This window comes from Eumetopias jubatus, unplaced genomic scaffold (assembly GCF_037043125.1).
Source record: "Eumetopias jubatus isolate StellerSeaLion01/CBP00866 unplaced genomic scaffold, mEumJub1_p1.0 scaffold_10, whole genome shotgun sequence".
NCBI lineage: Eukaryota > Metazoa > Chordata > Mammalia > Carnivora > Otariidae > Eumetopias > Eumetopias jubatus.
The window spans coordinates 30,481,331-30,501,508 of NW_028274816.1; the positions used below are offsets into that span (position 1 = coordinate 30,481,331).

At 45.1% G+C, this 20,178-nt stretch overlaps 1 protein-coding gene across 1 annotated transcript in view; it reads left to right on the top strand.

The window, feature by feature from the left end:
- Positions 1 to 20,178, top strand: part of VAT1L (vesicle amine transport 1 like) — a 140,444-nt gene that overhangs the window by 69,481 nt on the left and 50,785 nt on the right. The window contains exons 6-7 of the mRNA XM_028091719.2: positions 1,668 to 1,723; positions 5,255 to 5,449. Coding sequence (XP_027947520.1) covers positions 1,668 to 1,723; positions 5,255 to 5,449 — 251 coding nt within the window. The remainder of the gene's footprint in view (positions 1 to 1,667; positions 1,724 to 5,254; positions 5,450 to 20,178) is intronic.

A 20,178-nucleotide genomic window follows, 5' to 3' on the forward strand; every position in this document is an offset into this window, starting at 1 on the left:
TACCTATGCTTTTACAGCCCCTGATATGCTCTTGAGTTTGAGGGGATTTATGAACAATATCTGGGAGATTTTCTCCAGCAGAATGCAACCACAGAGCCACCTCCCTGTCTTCTTCCTCTCTTCTGTTACATGATTGTAAACTAATTTAAACATTAGTCTCTAAAAAGTCAAAGACTACCTGAGAAGCCAGATATCATATTCCAAAGCCAAAGGATACTGGGATTATCCAATGTTTGAGATTTTTGGCACTTCTGTCCCCTATAGGTCCATTAGAAAATTGAGCCTTAGCTCTGTATGACTCAGGAAAAAGTATTCATTTCCCTGCTAGTCACTGAGAAGCTTATAAAAGATATTTGAGAGGTATAAATATTTAAGCATCTTATCATCATGATTATGACAGAAAGAGAGGGAATAAACTTCCCGTTGCTGAAGTGTTCTGGTATTTTCAGTAGTGACCACATAGCTGAAAGTCTTTGCAAGTAGATGCATAATTCTTTAATTATTACTATTATTGATAAAAGAAGCTGTGAGCGTCAATGCCCAATGTGGGGATATTGGATATGACTAACATGTGAGTCAAATGTTGATAGACAATTTATTCTTTCTTATTCACCAGTTCCATTTTTGCCCCAGTTCCATGATGTCACTTGGCAGAATACAATTTTATCATCTCACAAGGATCTAACTGATTACACTGATTACAAAGTAACCAAAGCCTGGTACCACAATGCTTGGTGGTAGTCACCCCATAAAAGCAGAACAGTGATTAACTGGCTACTAGTCTACCCAGGCCAAATAATGAAGTTCCAAATATACATTGCTTTTTCATTAAATAATGTTTCTCTGAGAAGGACTTATTCCCAATCTTTGGGGACAAGGCAGGAAAGTTGTTGAAAGGGCACCAATATAGCATCTGATCTGTTAAGAGCTCTCATCCCCTCTGCATCCCCAAGAACCACACAAAGGGGTCTCTTCTCTCTGTAAGAGCATCTTAGGAAATCTTCCTAACACCATCTCCCATCTTCCCTCTGAATATTGCCCTTTCCCTTTAACCAAGCACAGTTTCTCATACCATTTGTCTCAAGTGGTTTTGTCCTCTCTGCTCAGATTTCTTTGGAGCTAGTACGTTGATCACACCCCTTCCTGGGCTCCTGAACCTATATTCACTCTCACCTGCTCTTCTGTACCCCATTTTTCCATCCATCTAAATTCTAGCTCAGTCCTATCTCTCCCTGCAACTTAAGTGCCCAGCCCACCAGAGCCCCAAGCCCTTCACTTGTTAAGGAATCAAATTCAAACCATGAGTTAGGCTCATATAGGACTTCATTTCCCAGTCTTGAATAATGGAATCAATAAGACATTTCAAGCAACTTATCATTTTATTAGAAAGTGGGTCTAAATCACATTTTTGCTACATGCCCAATTTTCCAAAGTAATGACATGGTCACCTTGAGAAATACTTTCTCTTTGATCCAGTGACCCTTGGCTAAAATTAAGTCAACTTGATGCCACCCACTCCCTTCATTTCCCTCATTTTTCTAAGGCTGCATTAAAGTTTTTTCAAGCTCTTGACAGTTCTGGACCAAACAACTGCCATTCTTCTGTGTGTAGCAAGAGATGTTGGTTTTCATTAGCAATAGCTTGACTTGGGAATCCTCCATTTGCAGGTTCATCCAACATGGTGACTGGAGAGACCAAGAGCTTCTTTAGCTTTGCAAAATCAGTAAGTATCCATACATGTCAAATGTACTATGGTAGTGCGTGATTTGCATGTTGTGAGCTCTTCCAAATAAAGACATTGACCTAATAACTTAAACCTTGTTTGTCCTTCATCTGCATCATTCATTTTCAATAAACCCTGTGTTCCCGCCCTGGTCACTACACATGAACAAGACTCTGTATAAACTTTGGCTGCTTTGTCTAAATGAAGCAGAGAGGTGGGAGCATCCGAGAAACTCAAGAAAGCTTTATTTTGATTTCAACAGAGATTGCTTAAGTTTTTGTGTTTTTAATCATTCATTGGTCAAAAATAAACTTGGCATTAAGTGAATTTTATTTGCTTGAGTTGGTTTCTGACCAGGTCTCTGGGAGTCCTTAAGATTTCTCTGTATCTCCATTCTACTGAGTTGGAGATCCAAATAGGATCCCACAATTGTAGTGAGTCCCCTGGGTGATTTTAGACACAGGCAAATCCGTGAACCACTAGCTTAAACAATCATGCTCTGAATGTAGTGGTTACTTTGCGATTGAGAAACCACATCCCTGGGCAGTCCAACCTACTCTGACCTATATTCCCACCTAGAGCAACACTTGCTAGAATTAAGCTAAGTTGGACTTGAACTTCAGTTTTTACCCCTGCCCCCCAACAGGGAATTGCTGCTTCTCACGAGAGCTTACTCTTATCTCCCCTGAGCCTCCTAAGCAGCTAGCGCATCATGATTGGTTCACTCACTTTGTGAGCACCGTCTGAGCACCTGCATGTGTGCAAGTCACCAGGGCATTGCAGTGAATGAGATGGGTACATATTAGCCCTTTGTGACTCTCACATTCTAATGAGGGAGACAAACTGAAAGAAGTAAAACATATTAATAAGATGGTTATTGTAAATGGTCATAAGAACTCTGAAAGGGATTTAAAATAGGATGCAGGATGGGGTGGAGGCATCTGGAATAGGGTGGCCAGGGAAAGCCATAAAAATCATTATATGGGTGGCACTATGGGGTATTCATATGCCCCCTAAGTGCCAACACTGTGGCTGCGCAAGGCTTCACCCCCAAACATTCCCTGATTCTGGAATGATTCGTACTCCCTGCCCTGTGACAGTAGAATTAAAGGGCCTGTCTTTGCCTTTGAACTTCCAAGTTTAGATCAAGGATCACTGCAATGACAGAATCTGTAAGGGAGCAAGAATGGAGTGTAATGAAGGATGCTGTCTGGAGCAAGTCCCACGAACATAGGCTTTGTGCCACTTGCAGCTGTTTCGTTGCTGTGGCTGTAATTAACGTGATGCTGACAGCCTGCTGTGGGTAACCAAACTGATCCCAAATTACATGCAGTTGTAAGAAGTGTTTTCCTTTTCTCCCCTAAATGCACAATCAGAACACACAGTGTTAATGAAATAACTGCAGTATGCCCAGGTTCAGTGAAGGCACTCATAAAAACACGGCCAGGATGGAGGTTGAGATTCTCCTGCCTGAAACAGCGGTGCTGATTAAAAGAATGCTACATAGTTGGAGGTCAAGAACAAAGACTATTTCCTTTCAGAGGTCAGGTCCAATATTAGTTGGTCAGTGAGAAGCAAAATGAAGATAGGGCATGCCAAGGAGTGAAATGATGACTTTGTTCTAGGAGGTTCTAGAAAGGAATTTTCTTCTATATATTGGAGAAAGGCTTAGAAAATAAAGCCATACTTGGACCTATAAAAGAATTTCTCACTCAGATATCCTAATTATGTTCCACCTTAAAACTCTTGCAGAGCTGGTACTCACTCTTTGTCAAACACGCCATTTGCTTTTAGACTATAGCACTGGTTAACAATGGTTAACACCTAGAGAGCAATTTGCCTCCAATTCGGAGCTCCTCCTCTCTAAATCAAAGATAACAGAAATACTTTATATTTCTAGAAAACCTACTCCAGGTCAGACACTGTTCTAAGAACTTTGTATATATTAACACACTTGTTCCTCATGATTGACCCCAGGAGATACAGTAGGGAAGTTTAGCACAGAGAGGTTGGGTGACTTGCCTAAAGTTGTGCACGCAGCTAGTAAGTGGCAGAACTGGGATTCAAAACCAGGCATTTGGCTCTAGAACTCCCTTAACCATAGCTGCAGGAATTGCAGATTTAGCAAGCATTCATTTCACAAACATTTACTTGGACATTGCAGATGCACCATGAAAGGAGTCATTAATCATTTCTCTACTTTGTGTTTGTGGGAAGCCAGCCCATGGCCAAATACATGTCTCTCCTCGAGCTGGCCTCCAGGCCCTCAGGGGATGTACATTAGTAAAGAATTTCGTGCATGAACCTTATCCCTTTTTTTTTGACTTGTCTTTCTCACACTTATTTTCCTAAAAATATGATTGTCCCACTTAAAAAATATATATCAAAATCTTTTGTGAGCTTTCATGAGCTCCCACAATTCAGGAAAGAGGCAGGATGTAAATAAACACCCCAATGACATAAATATTATGAATGTCCCTAAGTGCCCATCACATTCCTCTCTGCCTTCTCTTTTAAACGATTCACCACTTCTCCTTAGAGCCATTAGAAACTGGAACTTGGCATTTCTAAATTCTGACCGGCACCAAAGAAAATGCAGTTAAATCAGGACAAAACAGTTGGATAACCATTTCTGTAGTCTGTTAGTGGATTATTTACTTACTTTCATGTCTGAAGTGGGGAATGAGAGGCTGGAAATAGCCACACTTGCCACTTGTGCGCGTGTCCCATCTAGGACTTCAGCGCTATTGGCATTTGGGGCTGGATAACTCTTTGTCATGAGGGGTTGCCCAGTGCACTGTGGGATGTTCACCAGCACCCCTGGCTTCTACCCACTAGATGCCAGTAGCTTCCCCTCCCCTCCAGTCACCACCACAAAAACACCCCCAGACATTACCAACTGTCCCTCAGATAGGAACCGCTGGCTTCGTCCCAACACTATGGCTTCACGCTCCATCATGGCTGAATTATGTTCCCTTACTCTTTCTCTGGTGGATTCCTACCCACCTCTCCAGCTGTGCCATCATTCCCCCTAGGAAAGCTGCTCTTGTGGCTGGGTCACCATCCCACTGAGTCCCCACCACACTTGGTGGACTTCTCTGCCACCCCTCTCCTTCCCCACCATTCATCAGCTAAACTCTTCAGATGCCTGAGAGGGCTTCATGGCCCTGCCACTCTCTGTAGCCCAGGGATATGAAGCACACAGAAGGACAGGGAGCACAAGTGGTAGCAGGATTCAGCTCCAGAGCCAACAGTCCTAACCCTGTGCCTCAGTGTTCCGATGACATGTGGCCCAATAGCTGTTTTCAGGAAGTTTGTTTCTCTCTCCCACCTAGACCCTGTACTCTGCTCATAAGCATCACCATGCACTCACAGCAATCCCTGGCTAAATTGCTGCCTTAAAAAATACCCCAACAAGGACCACCCCTTGGCCAGTTGGAATCCGTCCCACTGCAGCCCTATTCTCTGCACACGATGCTGTGAACACAGCTGGCTTTGGTTCCTTGTAACGGACACCTTCTCTCCTTCCAGTGGTGGCAGGTCGAGAAGGTGAACCCCATCAAGCTCTACGAAGAGAACAAAGTCATCGCGGGATTTTCCCTTTTAAATCTGCTCTTCAAACAGGGCCGTGCAGGCCTGATTCGAGGAGTGGTGGACAAACTCATTGGGCTCTATAACCACAAGAAGATCAAGCCCGTGGTAGACTCCCTTTGGGCCCTGGAGGAGGTAAGAATGTTTTCCTCCAGCAAATAATCTCTTTTTAGCCCAGGGAGATTTGGGCAGCCAGATACAATCTTTTATTCAAAGATTATTCTCCAGGTTTGTTCGTTTTAAAATGAGGGTCCTAAAAGTCATTGTCCTATAGTTTGGGCTTTGGATGTAAGAAATACTCTAAGTTCCATAGTGGTTCTCAAACCATGTGCCTCAACCTACCGCTATGAGTCCTTCTCAGATAGGCCACCAAGTTTTCATGGGTGTGGACGATCCACCTGGGTTCTCAGAGGGCATGAATATTGCTGCAGCATCATTTACATTATCACCTCATGTGAGTAGATGACATCAAGGTTGGGGCAGACAGTGGCTCAGAGCTGAAATGTTTTATATGCTAAACTCACTGCTGTTAGCTGTCACAATGGGCACTGTAATTATGAATGAATTGTTGGGTCTAGTATTGAACTGAGTGTGTTTGTTAACTGATCTGCCAAAAGTTCTAGGATTTGAAAGCGTTCCTTGATCACGAAAAAAATCTAGACTCCATAATGTAACCTTTCAGGATACTGAAGCATGAACTTGCTGCACAAACTGGGGCAGGTGGGATGTCCTAGGAGGAGGCAGGGTCTAGAAAATCCTCCAGGATCGGGGACGTTCTGGACATTTGGGTAGCCAGTCTTGGGAGCTACCTGTGCAGAGAAAATAAAGAGGTATAACGTAGGTTTCAAGAGACATTTCACTAAGAAATCTTCCTAGGTCAGGCCGTTGGCTTCAGGGAGCCGTGAAGCCCCCTGAGAAATATCTTAAAATATGTAGGAATGTGTTTTGTGTTTGTTTGGCTTTTGCATTTTGCATGGGTGAGTGCCTTACAAGAATTTTTTTGTACTTTGGGGAGCCACAGACATCCTTGGAAAAGCTAACAAACATAATGTTCTGTGATACAGATAGTAGGTATTGTCCTGGCAATAAAGCTGGTGCTATTTGCCTAATGAACTAAGTTGGCCGAAATCCAGTGGCTCCCCTAAGCACAGAAATTGCCCTAAAAAAAGCTTTGTGGGGGTCCCCACATAATCAAGTAGAACCGGTCTTAGGTGAATGGACCAGGAGCGCACCTGAATCTGCTTCTTTGATACTGCAGTATCATGAATGGTCTTAAAAAAAAACCCAGCCACCAAAACCCTTGTGTCTTCTGATAAAAGAAATACATGCTTATTGTAGGAAAGTCCTAAAGTAAGAACAGAAGCGTAAGGAGAAAATAAAGTGCAAGTGCACATTCCAGAGATAACACTGCCAACATTTTGGCTTGCATCCTTCCAGTCTTTTTTTCTTTTGCAGATGTTCACTGTGATTCGGTTTCTTGTTAAATCAGATAATCATGCATTCCCTCTGCTGTGTAATCTCCAAGATGGCTAGCCTACTGTTATACTTTCCTTGAAAACGTTTTTAATTTACTGAGTCAGACTTACATATGGTATTCACTGTGGTGTCTCAGTGGCATAGAGAAGGGCTGGACTGCATGGTTCCTGGTTCTCAGTGGTCAGAGAGGAGAGAAAACGGGGGGTAGTCAAGACCAGGGCTAAGAGATTAACTTGACTATGGGACAAAGAAGGGGGCTTATACTTAAACTGAGTGTTTAAAAGGGAAGCATTTAAGTGAGAGTTGAAATCCAGGAGGGGTCCAGTTGACCCAGTGGGTCCTTATTCTCGTATTTGAAATCATTTCTTGGTCACAAATAGGTATTGAATAATTACTATATGCTCAGCACTGTGCAGATGCTGGGGACACAGTGATGAACAGACAGCCAAAATACCTGGGTTTCAAGTAGCTTACATTTAGAGGGATGGAGGGAGGGGCAGAAAATACTGGACAGTGAACAGAAATCAACAGGGTATTTGCAAATTGTCATAAGTTCCTGAAAGGAATTAAATGAGGGTATATGTTGGAAGTAAGTGGAGCGAGAAGACAGTTTTCACAGACCAGTGGTTTTCAACCCCTTTTTCCTTATTATCTGCCCCTCACAGGAGACTTTTTAGACTTCTTTTCCTGATGAATCCCCTCTATGATATTTTAATACCATAGGTATACCATCGATCTCTGTATCAATTCAGCTGCCTACCTATCATCTAGCTAGCTGTCCTTCTGTTTATGTCCTACATGTATATCTGTGCTTTACCGATTAAAAGAGTAAGATTTTTTTCATCCTCCAAGAACCAATTTTTATCCCTTTGGGGGATGGTATCGCACTCATTGAAAATGCATTCGGTACAGTGACTTCAGACAAGAAAGGTTAGGTATCACGCGAGCTGGGACATGAAAGAGACTGAAAGCTACAGAAAAGTGCCTCCAGGGCAGAGAGACCCTCAAAAGTAAAAGGACAAGGCTTATGTGGCCCCTTTCCACAGGTTGGTATGAGCAAGTGTGGGAATGGTGTTTACCCAAAGGATACAAACATAGTGATTCCAAGGGGCACCTGCACCCCAATGTTTATAGCAGCAGTGTCCACAATAGCTAAACTGCGGAAAGAGCCCAGATGTCCATTGACAAATGAATGGATAAAGAAGATGTGGCATATATGTGTGTGTGTGTGTACACACACACACACACACACACACACACACACACACACACAGTGGAATATCACTCAGCCATCAAAAAGAATGAAATCTTGCTATTTGCAATGATGTGGATGGAACTAGAGGGTTAGAGGGTATTATGCTAAGCGAAATCAGTCAGAGAAAGATAAATATCATATGATTTCACTCATGTGGAACTTAAGAAACAAAACGGGTGAACCTAGGGGAAGGGAAGGAAAAATAAAATAAGAGGAAAACGGAGAAGGAGGCAAACCATAAGAGACTCTTCACTATTGGGAACAAACTGAGGGTTGCTGAAGGGGAGGTTGGTGGGGGGAAAGGGTAACTGGGTGATGGGCATTAAAGAGGGCTTGTGAAGTAATGAGCACTGGGTGTTGTATGAAACTGATGAATCAATGAATTCTACCACTGAAACTAGTAATATAGTATATGTTAATTAAATTGAATTTAAATTAAAAAAAATTTTTAAAAAGGAGTACTGGAGTAGGTGAGCAGGGCCCAGATAGAAATCTGGAGTTTAGTCTAAGTCCCATGGGAGGCTGCTAACGGGTCACGGTCAGGAGGTGCCACATTGGGACCCCAAGGGTATGATCCACTAGGGAAGAAGCAAAAATTGTGAGACTGGGTCCCAGGCTCCAGCTGCAGAAGTCTGATATTCAAGGAAGCTCTTGACCTGACTTGGGAATGGGAGGGGGGCGCTAACCTGAGCTCAGCGTGCATTAGGGAGGGTCTGCTCATGTAAGGCAGTGGGGGACAGTGGAGCCCCACGCATGTGGGAGTTGAGTCAGGACAGGTTCTGCAGGGACCCGCACTGACCAGAGGCGGGAAGCTGAGGCTGGCAGTCGTGGTGGACTGAGTCAGGGATCTGTCCAGGCAAGTCTGGGGACTTTATTCCAAATACTTCCGCCATTCACCCACTTGCTCTCCTTTTCGCTCTCATGGCACTGTGGTCTAAGCTGGCCTCCCTCCTGCATGAGCTTCTGACTGGCCCCTCACTTCCATCTTGCCCCAGTGCAGGGCATTCTCCACCCAGCAGCCCACCCTTGGGCCTTATCACTTATCACCTTATCACTATCACCCTTATCACTCCCTAACCCAGACCGTGTCCACCCTGCTTAAAATCCCTCTGTGACTTCCCACTACACCTGATCTGCAGTCTGAATTCTTTCCTGGACTGTACAGCTTTGGTCCTAACTCCTGCCTCTCTCATCATCTTCTCGCTGTCCACTTTGTCTCCTTCATCCGGGTTGCAGTGGCCTGCGTGTCCCTGGTCCTGAAACTACCCAAGCCTTTGGGAACAGGGGTATTTTGAATACTCCTCCTCCAGATTTTCACAGAGTTGCTTCCTTCCACCCATTCATATCTCATCTTCAATGTGACCTAAATAGAGAGACCTTCCATAAGCCCCTCCTGAAGGGTCCTTCCTACACAGCCACCCACCCAGGTGGCTCTTTTTACTCTGTTCGACCAATCTCCATTGTATTTATCACTGGTAGAAATGATCTTGTTCATCTGTTGGCTTGTTGAGACTCTTGTCTCCCTTCCACTAGTAAGTAAACCCCAGATGAGGAAAGACCCCGACTGTGCCATTCAAGACCCCAGTGCCCGGCCTGGAGTCGATGCTCAATAAACACTCATTACATGAGTGAACTGATGAATCCAGCAATACACAGAGATAGGACTACCTGGGTATTCTCTATGTTCAATAATAAGTATGTGTTGAATGATGAATAAATGAATGAATGAACAAGACATACTAAAACAAGGTATTATTACTTTAAGACAACGTGGGCCCAATTGACATTTTGGCCAAATCATCCTTTGCTAGGGGTGGGGGTTGCCTTATGCTTTGTAGGATTAGTAGCATCTCTGGTCTCTACCCACTAGACAACAGTAATGCCTCCCACTGCCAGCCATGACAATAAAAAATATCACTAGACGTGGTCAAATGTCCCCGGAGTGGGATAGGGAGGAGGGGCAAAACCTCCACAAATTGAGAAACACCGCTTTAAAAGAAGCCGTATTGGTTAAGATAGTCCGTAGGAAAACAAAGGGATTATATGTTCCTATGGCAGGCTAGTCATCCACAGAGAGGGGAGAGAGACAGCCGTTGCCTGTTTCCCAACAAAAACGTCCACAGCCACTCACTAGTAACACCCACCAACTTTCTGGGGGATCTTTTCTACAATATTTACAGACATCTGTTTAGAACTGCAGTTGGGCCAAACTCAGTTATTTATCAAGCCCACGTGGCTCTTCCGGGCTCAAGGAGAATAGAGTATGCTTATTACTTGCGAACCTCAGAGGGATGACTGTAATGATTTTTTTCCCCTCCCCTTTGGTAAATGATTTCACAAAACTGCTTTTCAGGCCAGCTCTGTAACCTCATCGATGGAATATAAAGCCCACAGGGATTAAAAGAAAATTTTCTTGGGCTCTCTGAGCCCTCAGACTAGAAGATTTAATAATTTCAGAAACGATTTAGTGTTTCTTTTTAGCCATCTGTCTTTGACTTTATTGTAAATTTAATACATGAAGCAGAGATACGCTCCAGCTTCAGGTTTGCCTCCAGATATTAAAGATGCAGCTGTACATTAAGTTAGAAAAAAGCTCATCTCTCCAAACAGTTCAGAGGTGGGAAAGGAATGAAACGTACTTGAATTTGTCAACCAAGCTGCAGTGACATTATTGAGACCTACTATGTGCGAGTACCAATTTAGGATTCCCCGACCCTTACGTTTATGATTTAGTTTCTGAGACAACACCGAGGTGTTGGTCATGGGGTACTGTTTTCAAGTGCAACTGGATTTGAAAACTAGAGAGAATAATGTTAGTTAAGAATCTATTGGGATTCATCAAGATAAAAAGCTTTTGCGCAGCAAAGGAAACAGTCAACAAAACCAAAAGACAACCGACAGAATGGGAGAAGATATTTGCAAATGACATATCAGATAAAGGGCTAGTATCCAAAATCTATAAAGAACTTATCAAACTCAACACCCAAAGAACAACTAATCCAATCAAGAAATGGGCAGAAGACATGAACAGACATTTCTGCAAAGAAGACATCCAGATGGCCAACAGACACATGAGAAAGTGCTCAACATCACTTGGTATCAGGGAAATACAAATCAAAACCTCAATGAGATACCGCCTCACAGCAGTCAGAATGGCTAAAATTAACAAGTCAGGAAATGACAGATGTTGGTGAGGATGCGGAGAAAGGGGAACCCTCCTGTGCTGTTGGTGGGAATGCAAGCTGGTGCAGCCACTCTGGAAAACAGTATGGAGGTTCCTCAAAAAGTTGAAAATAAGAGCTACCCTATGACCCAGCAATTGCACTACTGGGTATTTACCCCAAAGATACAAATGTAGTGATCTGAAGGGGTACATGCACCCCAATGTTTAGAGCAGCAATGTCCACAATAGCCAAACTATGGAAAGAGCCTAGATGTCCATCAACAGATGAATGGATAAAGAGGATGTGGTGTGTATGTACGTATGTACACACACACACACACACACACACACACACACACACAGGAATATTATGCAGCCATCAAAAAATGAAATCTTGCCATTTGCAACAATGTGAATGGAACTAGAGGGTATTATGCTAAGCGAAATAAGTCAATCAGAGAAAGATAAGTAACATATGATCTCACTAATATGAGGATTTTGAGAAAAAAGATGGATGATCATAGGGGAAGGGAGGGAAAAATGAAACAAGACTAAACCAGAGAGGGAGACAAACCATAAGAGACTCTTAATCTCAGGAAACAAAGGAGGGTTGCTGGAGGGGAGGGGGGTGGGAGGGATGGGGTGGCTGGATGATGGACATTGGGGAGGGTGTGTACTATGGGGAGCGCTGTGAATTGTGTAAGACTGATGAATCAGACCTGTACCCCTGAAACAAATAATACATTATATGTTAATAAAAAAATAAATAAAAAATAAAAGAGAATGAATGCTTACAAGTGGCTCCAAGAATGAGGAGGGGCTTAGTTGAGATCGGAGGGATACAAATTCTTTGGATGACTTTGGGATTACAAAACAAGGAAGGCATTCCAAGCAGGAGGGACAGTGACAAAATCTCAGAAGCAGGAGTATGGGGTAGGCAGGGTTGAGAGGTCTGAGCAAAACACAGCAGAGGTGATTGGCTGAGGAGGAGAGGAAGTAAGGTTGGTTTGGTCAATGGAGTCACATCGTGGAGGCCTTCACTGCCAAGCAGAGAAAGAGGAGTTGACGTTTTAGGTGAGGTGATTGCTCTTAGAGAGTGTGGCCTAAGGAACATGGCACCATCTGACCCTTTCAGTTCCCGGAAGCCCATCCCCGTCCCAAGTGTGACACTAGTAATGATACACCTGGACTATATAGCTCTAGCCTCTGATTATAAATGCCTTTGCCCATCTGCCATTTCATAGCACGGGGAGCACTGTTATGAGCTGAATTACTCACCCCCTCAAATTCATAGGTGGAAGTACTAATGCTCAGTACTTCAGAATGGGATTGTATTTAGAGACAGGGCCTTTAGAGAATGAATTAAGTTAAAATGAGGCCTTGGGGTGGGCCCTCATCCAACTGACTGGAGTCCTTCTAAGAGGAGATTAGGACAGAGCCACCAGGGATGTGCAGAGAGACCGTGTCAGGACATGCCATCTGCATGGGCAGGAGAGAGACCCCAGAATATAACCAACCCTGCTGGCATCCTCCTCTGGGACTCCCAGCCTCCAGAATGGTGAGATAGTAACTTTCTGCTGTTTAAGCCACCAGTCTATGGTATTGTGTTATGGCGGCCCCAGCCAACTCATACAGGGTGGCACGGAGATCTTGGCAGTTTTAAAATCTTCTGTTAAAGGTACTGCCGGTAGCATTTTACAACATTATTTACATAACTGTCTATGTTTGCACTCTCTAATATGGAACCACTAGCCACATGTGGCTATTTAAATGTAAATTAATTAAGTCAAATTAGAGATTCAGTTCCTTAGGGGTACTAGGCACATTTCAAGTGGTCAATAGTTACATGCGGCTGGTGGTTACCATATTAGACCATGCAGAGATAGAAGAACGTGCCTTTCATTGTAGAAACCCTGCTGGAGCTGATCTAGAAGATGATGTCATCCTTCTGTTTGAAAGTAGGAAAAAAATTTGCCTCCCTAGCAATCTGGCATGATTACCTTTTAGCAAATTATGTTAATTATGCCCTTCCTTGTATGTCTCTCTTTGCCTTGACTATAGTGAAGCTTGCTATCCAAATGCAGTCATTTATTTAAGTGCCCCTAATCCCTCATTATATTTCTCCTGCATTTTTCCCTTCATGTTAATAGTCATGGTTTAATTACATGTGTGTGTCTTTCATCCTGTGCCATCACAAAACCTATACAGAGATGGGTCTGCCTAAAATAATCAATGAAGAAAAAATAATACGATGCTGAGCTTGATAGGGACACTTACCTGTCCTGGAGCAAGAGGGTGACTTGATGAGAGACAGATTAATGTTGAAACCAGCGACAGAGTGTGGGATGACCCAAGACTAAAGGCCAAGTGGGGGGGTGTGATTGTCAGTGTCAAGAAATGGCAGGCTTCAGACTCCAACACCAGACTGGGAAGTTAATAGAAGATGAAACCAGGCATCGGATACAGTTGTCCAAAGCCAAGCTAAGGAGGCAAAGACTCAAGGAGAAACCATGGAAAGTCCACTTAATTATGGCAGATGGCAACTGGCTGGCATGGACCTTCTTTAAAGATTTAGAGGCTCCTTCTGAGGCATGGTTGGGGGTAGGGAGGGTATTTTAAGGACATCACCCCAAAGCAGACAATGTGTGTTGTATCATGGGCTCATTGGTTTGGAGGATGGACTGGAGACAGCTGGTCTGGCCAGGAGGTCACTGCAGATTTTGAGACGTGGGTAGGTGAGCCCCAGACAAAAGTGGGGGCAGTGGAATGGGAGAGAATAAGCAACTCAGGGTCATTCGAAAGAATGGAAAATGGAAACAAAAGACAAAAGAGAACCAAGAGTCGGAGATGCTCAATGGTTTTGTAACCTGGGAGACCAGGAGTGGGGTGCTGGCAGATACCATTTACTCACCAGTGGTAGACGCTGCCGTGAAAAAATCTGATGAGCTTAGTTGTGAGTTTGGTTTGAGGGTGATGGTAGAACACGCAGGTGGAGATGTCCACAATTCAAACCCCCAATCACAGGGAGATGAGACAGGAGGGTAATGACTGGTACTTTTACTAGTACCACTGCTACTGCCACCATTTCCAGAGGATTCACCATGTGCTGGGCATTGTTCTAAGTGTTCCACATGTATTAAATCATTTAGGCTGCCCAACAGCCCTAACACCCAGCTACTATTTTCCCCATCCTCCAGGTCACAGATGTGAGGCTTTCAGGAAGCTACACTTGCCCTAATCTCCTGATTCTATTGAATTTAATGAAAATTTGAAGCCCAGGGAAGTCTGATGCAGAAAAGTTATTGAGAAAATGGCAATGAATAAACTCACTGAATAAAAGAATAAGCAGAATAATCGCATTGGCAAACACTTGGTGTAGTGTGTCTCTATGTGTCAAGCACCTTCTGTTGATTAACTCACTGCATCCCCAGAATGACCTCGAGTAGGGGGTTCTGTCTGTTACTGTCTCCGCAGCACAAATAAGGAAATGGGGGTCGTGATGAAGGTGCCCCAGGTCACACAGCTGGTATGTGGCCATGCCGGCACAGCAAGACAGATCGGGTCTTGAGTCTGTGCCACTTCTCTGTGGCCGAGGGAAGAGGCTGAGGCCAGAACCCCAGCATCCCCCAGCCTTCACAAGAGCAGGCAGAAGATGAGGCGTCCACAGACAGGGCAATGGCACGGGGACCACCCTGGCTGTCTGAGGGTCGTTAGTGTCGGCTGCTGCTGACAAGTCGGGAAGCACATAGAGGAAAAGCCTTTGGGTTTGGCCCCGGGTCACGTTGACATTTCAGAAAGCCCTCTCAGTAGGATGAGGAGGGCAGAAGCCTGGATGCAGAGGGTCAGGAAGGGAACGCATGGGTAAGGCAGGCTGACAGTCAGCATAAGCCTCCCATTCAGCGCTGAGTGGAACAAAAGCCCTGAAAATAGCCAGGAGGAGCAGGCTCCAGGGCAGGGCTGTTTAGAAAGTAGATTAGTGGTTGCCTAGGCCGGGGTGGTTTGGGGAGGGAATGAAAAGGACCACTAAAAGGTATGGTGCTTCTGTTCGGAGGGATGAAAATGTTCTAAAATTACTGGTGGTTGCACAAGTCTGTGACTAGACTAAAGACCATTGCATTATATACGTTATATGCATTATAATGCATTATGCAGTATGGTATGCAAATCGTATCTCAATAAGGCTGTTATATTGTGGGGTGGGATGAAGAGAAGGGTTGTGTAGAGTCGGGATAAGGGGAGATGGGAGGAGGTACAGCTTGGGAAGTCCGGATCCCCGGCCTCAGTCCTTAGAGTATCCTCGCTGCATGGCTTTGTGAAACCATCCATGTATCTTGGTCCCTTCCCCGAGTTTTCAAATGAGGAAGCCGAGTCCCCAGGAGTGGCTGCTATGTTTGCTTTATGTCCCTAAGCTTCATTCTTCCTTTGCCACGTGTCCCCCTTTCTCTCAAGGAGAATCCTAGATTTTTCAGTTCAACACAATCACTCCCACCCCACACGCGCACACACACATGCCCAATTTCCATGCACGGTGTCCCTGCATGCCCTAGTCACCTGTGTTTTCTGCAGCTCAAGCATCCCAGCACCATTCTGTCTGTAAGCCGTGCCATGCACCTGCCCTCAACCCTGCTCTGAGCTACCCAACAGATCAGCAAATTGAGACACAGCTCTGGCTAGCTCATCCCTCTGTGGTGGGCTGAATAAGGAACCACTCCTGTAGACATGTTGATTTTAAAGCAGAGACCCATTTCAGGCTTCTGACCCGTAAGAAGTGTAAGAGAATAAATTCGTGTTGTGTTAAGCTACTGAGTTGGGGGGGGGGGTGCATTACAGCAGCAACTGGGAATTAAGACCTCATCTATTCAGCAAATCCAGAGCTGGACTCTGAAAACGAACTTGTCGTGGGAAGATGTGGGTCTGCACTGAGGGAGCAGCCAGATGGTTACATAAGCAGGACGTAAAACCCACAGGAAGAGAGCTGGAGGGGTGACTAAGGCACGTGCTACAGCCCAGGCCCAGGCTGGAAGCTGGAGAGAGAGAAGGAGGCTGGCACATCCAAGCACAGGGAAAAGGTGCGTCTGCTGAGCAGGAAGTGATGGGAAGGCCAGGGGCCAGACCTTGAGAGCACGGGGAGGAAATGGAGCAGGTATAAGCTCCCACCAGTGCCTAACTGTGCCATCCTCACTCTGGCCAACTGGACCATTGTGGTTCTTCAAGAACCTGGGTCTCTTTTGCCTCCTTGCCTGTCTCATGCTCTTCTCTGTTATTTCCGCCTAGCATGCCCTTCCCTCATCCTTGTCCTGTGAAATTCCTGCTCTCCTTTCAAGAATCAGGAATGGTGTTAGCTCTTTTGCAAGAGCATCCCCCACATCCCACAGTCTTGCCATGACCCCCAACCTCAAGAGAGGAACCCCTGATTTTGGGTCCCCTGGGCTTGGCTCCTTCATCAACATGTTCATGGACAGTTACCTATGAAAAATGTAGAAAAGAAAAAAAAAAGAGATAAATGGAGAAAATAATGGTATGTTCCAGCAGTTTCTAATTGGAGGAATTAAATGACCTCATGCCTGAAAGATACTAAGTGCTTGCAAGCTATTACTCTTGCAGTGCAGTGCAGATGTATCACCCACACAGTTGAGCTCTTTGGGGCCAGGGACTCTCAGGCAAGAGACCAAGCAAGGAGGACACAGGGTGTGCCGTGCAGAAGATTTCCAGGGCCTCCAGGCAGGTGTGTCCATCAGCCCGGGGCAGTGTCTAGCCATCCAGGCTCTAACCAGACAATTTTGTCTCCACCAGAGACCACAGCATGTTGCCGGATTAGGTTTATTCATAGCTAAGTGCTCCTTCTGGGAGCTCAGCAATGAATACATTTCTGTGATGAAAATGATCGCTTTTGCCTTCATGCCTATCGTTTGGCTGAAAATACATCACAAAACTGGAGTTTCTTGTGAGCAAGGGACAGAGTCAATGCAGGCTGCTCTTGGCTGTGTTTTTAAAAGACCTAGACAAAATTCTGCTACTTCCAAGGCTAGAAATGCCTGGTTGCTTCTGTTTGCTTTCCAAGTCGATAGAGCAATCACTTTATAGGTCTCATTTGCAAGGTGACGCCAGAAGGACCGTTTTCAAATATTTTCCGAGGTATCTGTACTGATGTGTTAATCACGGATTCTGACCTACTCACTAGAAGCAGATATGGAAGGTAACTGTGCGGCAGACCAAGATCGTTTGAACACTAGAGCACACGTTTAAATCAGAGAATGCATGAAGGAAGGTTGCATCCCGGCAGGTAGGCCTGCTGTGGATGTTGCCTACACTTCACCCGCTGGAGGCGTTCTCCTCCCTGAGCATCTCTTTCCTCCATTGAAAATGGGCTGCCCGTATCCAAGGACCACAGGCTGAATGGCTTAAGACAGCAGAAATGTATTGTCTCACAGTTCTGGAGGCCAGAAGTCCCAGATCAAGGTGTCAGTAGGACTGGTCCCTTCTGTGGGTTCTCTGTCATCTTTGGTGTCCCTTGGCTTCTAGACACATTGGCCCATGGCTGTCTTTGTGTTCACGTGGGGTGCTCACTGTGCGGGTGCCTGTCTCCAAATCTCCCCTTCTTATAAGGACGGCAGTCATTGGAATAAGGCTCACCCTACTCCAGGGTGACCACATCTTAACTAATTACATCTGCAAAGACCCTCTTTCCAAATACAGTCACATGCTGAGGTCCTGGGGGGTTAAGACTTCAACACATGAATATTCAATGAGGGCCTGAATTCAATACACAAAAGATGGTGAGTCTGATACACTCAGAATGGGAAAATGTTTTGTGAACTGTAAAGGGCTGAAGAGACAAATTTTTGCATAAGGGTTAAAAGAACAAGCTCCAGAAATGGGCCAAGTCCTCCTTCCATTGGTGATAGACGTGAGTCTTCGGGAAGGGCACCTGATTTCACTCTCCTTCTTCATCTGTGAAATGGGGATAATAGCAGTACTTCCTCTATGGGGTTGTTGTGAAAACATCATAGACGGTGCGGGGCCAGGCTGTGGGGCTTGTCCTGGCACCCTGTAAAAGTCAGCTCTGTTCCCATCTGGGTAGGGATGGGTAGGGTGTGGCCTTGTCTTTCTGTCTCTTATAATTCACCCTCCCAGGGCTGGCTCCCCCGTGATTTGCCACCACCATGGCGCAAACAGGCTTTACTGTTGCTTCTTGCCTTTTACTTTTACACACTTCCAAAGGCATCTGTGGGAGCTACTTTCTGGAACAGAAGCTCTAAGCAGGCCAAATGATAAACACATGCTGGTGTTTGGATCCTCTGATCCTCCAACCATCTAGACTCTGATTACTAAGCCGTTAGCTTGTTTTGGGCGATGCTGCCAGCAATGTACCATGCTCTGGTTAGTCATTTAATAAACTCCAAGTGAGCAGCTGTCTGCAGAGCCCTGGGCGAGTGAGAAAGTAACGATGGTGGATCCAGTTTGATATTTACGCTGAGCCACAGGCACTGTCTTGGGCATTTTGCATGCACAGGCTCGTCTAGACTCACAGCAACCCTGAGTGGCTGTAAGGAACTGTGACTTCCCCGCTGTGCAGATGACGCTGAGAGGGGTGAGTGGCTTGGACAAGGTCATACAGACAAAAGTGCCAACATTAAAACTCAACTCTCAAGCGGGCTCTCTCCTGAAGCCATGTTCGTGGCCATGGCTTGGCCCCTTCAGAAGTGGGGGTGAGTGTGTCCTGGACCCTTCACCCTGCTTGCCCAGTCTCCCTGATTGGAAGCCACTTGGTTTGTGGGGAAGACTGGGTTTCAAGAACTTGGTGCATCCTTCCCTAACTCCAGTGACTGCAGACGGGTGACTCTGAGTTGCAAGCCTCAGTTTCCTGATTCTGTAAAATGCAGCTGATCACCCTTGCTTTTCCTGCCAGTTTTAAAGTCTGGCACAAGCCATGTGTACATTGTAAACTTCGTGCTGTATAGAAATGCCTCAGAGTGGGTGCTGAATGCAACTTTTGTTTCTTCCTTTCCACATCTCTTCCCAAACGTGGGTCATTTTCGTGGCACAGACACACATTATCATTCAGCAAATTTGCTCCACAAACCCCTGTTGGGTGAGGATAGGGACATGGTGATTAAGCTGACAGCCACACTATGCTCACCTCAACCCTTTGTAGGTGGCACAGTTATGTCCGTGGTTCAGGTGAGAAGGTGAGACCAGGAGAGCTGATGCCTCCTCCAAGACACAGGTATCTAATGGTACCACAGATGATCTTGACTCCAAGGCTGGTACTTGAGCTTGCTACTTCCCTTCCCAGTCTTGCCCCAGTGGCTACAAATTATGAACTAGTTGGACTAATGTTACTGCATTTCTATCGCTGGGCACTTGGATGTACTCCAGAGGATCACTTTTACCATGCAAACCACTGAATGCAGGGCTGTGCTAAGAAGTATAAAGGTGACAGTTCAGAAAGGCTGCACCCCACCCTGCATCTTCTCTTTGCACAGCATTTTGCTGGCCTTTTGGGCATCAAGCCCCCCAGTAAACTCACAGTGATAGGCAGGACAGATGACATTATGCCCATTATACAGAATTTTAAAAGGAGGGACTGGGCAAGGTAATGTGTACAGGGTAGCAGAACCAGGGATCCAAGCTCGGTTTCTTATTCTGGAACTCATGTGAGTTTGTGTGTGTGTGTGTTTGTGTGCATATGTGTGTGTGTGTGCTTTGCTTATTATATTGCCTTTTTCCCCAGAATTTTTTTTGCAATTAAAAGAATAAGTTATATAAATATCATATAATCACAGTATACAATGTTGAGAAAAGAGAAGAAAAGAGATCACCCACAATTGTACCAGCCTAAACAAAATGACTGCTGTTGTTTTAAGGTAGCCCATCCCTGGCTTTGTTCCTGTTCGTCTGCTGCCCCACCCCTACCCCCCACAACTGTAGTTGTGAGTGCTCCAGATGTGCTCATGAGCCTGTGTGAGC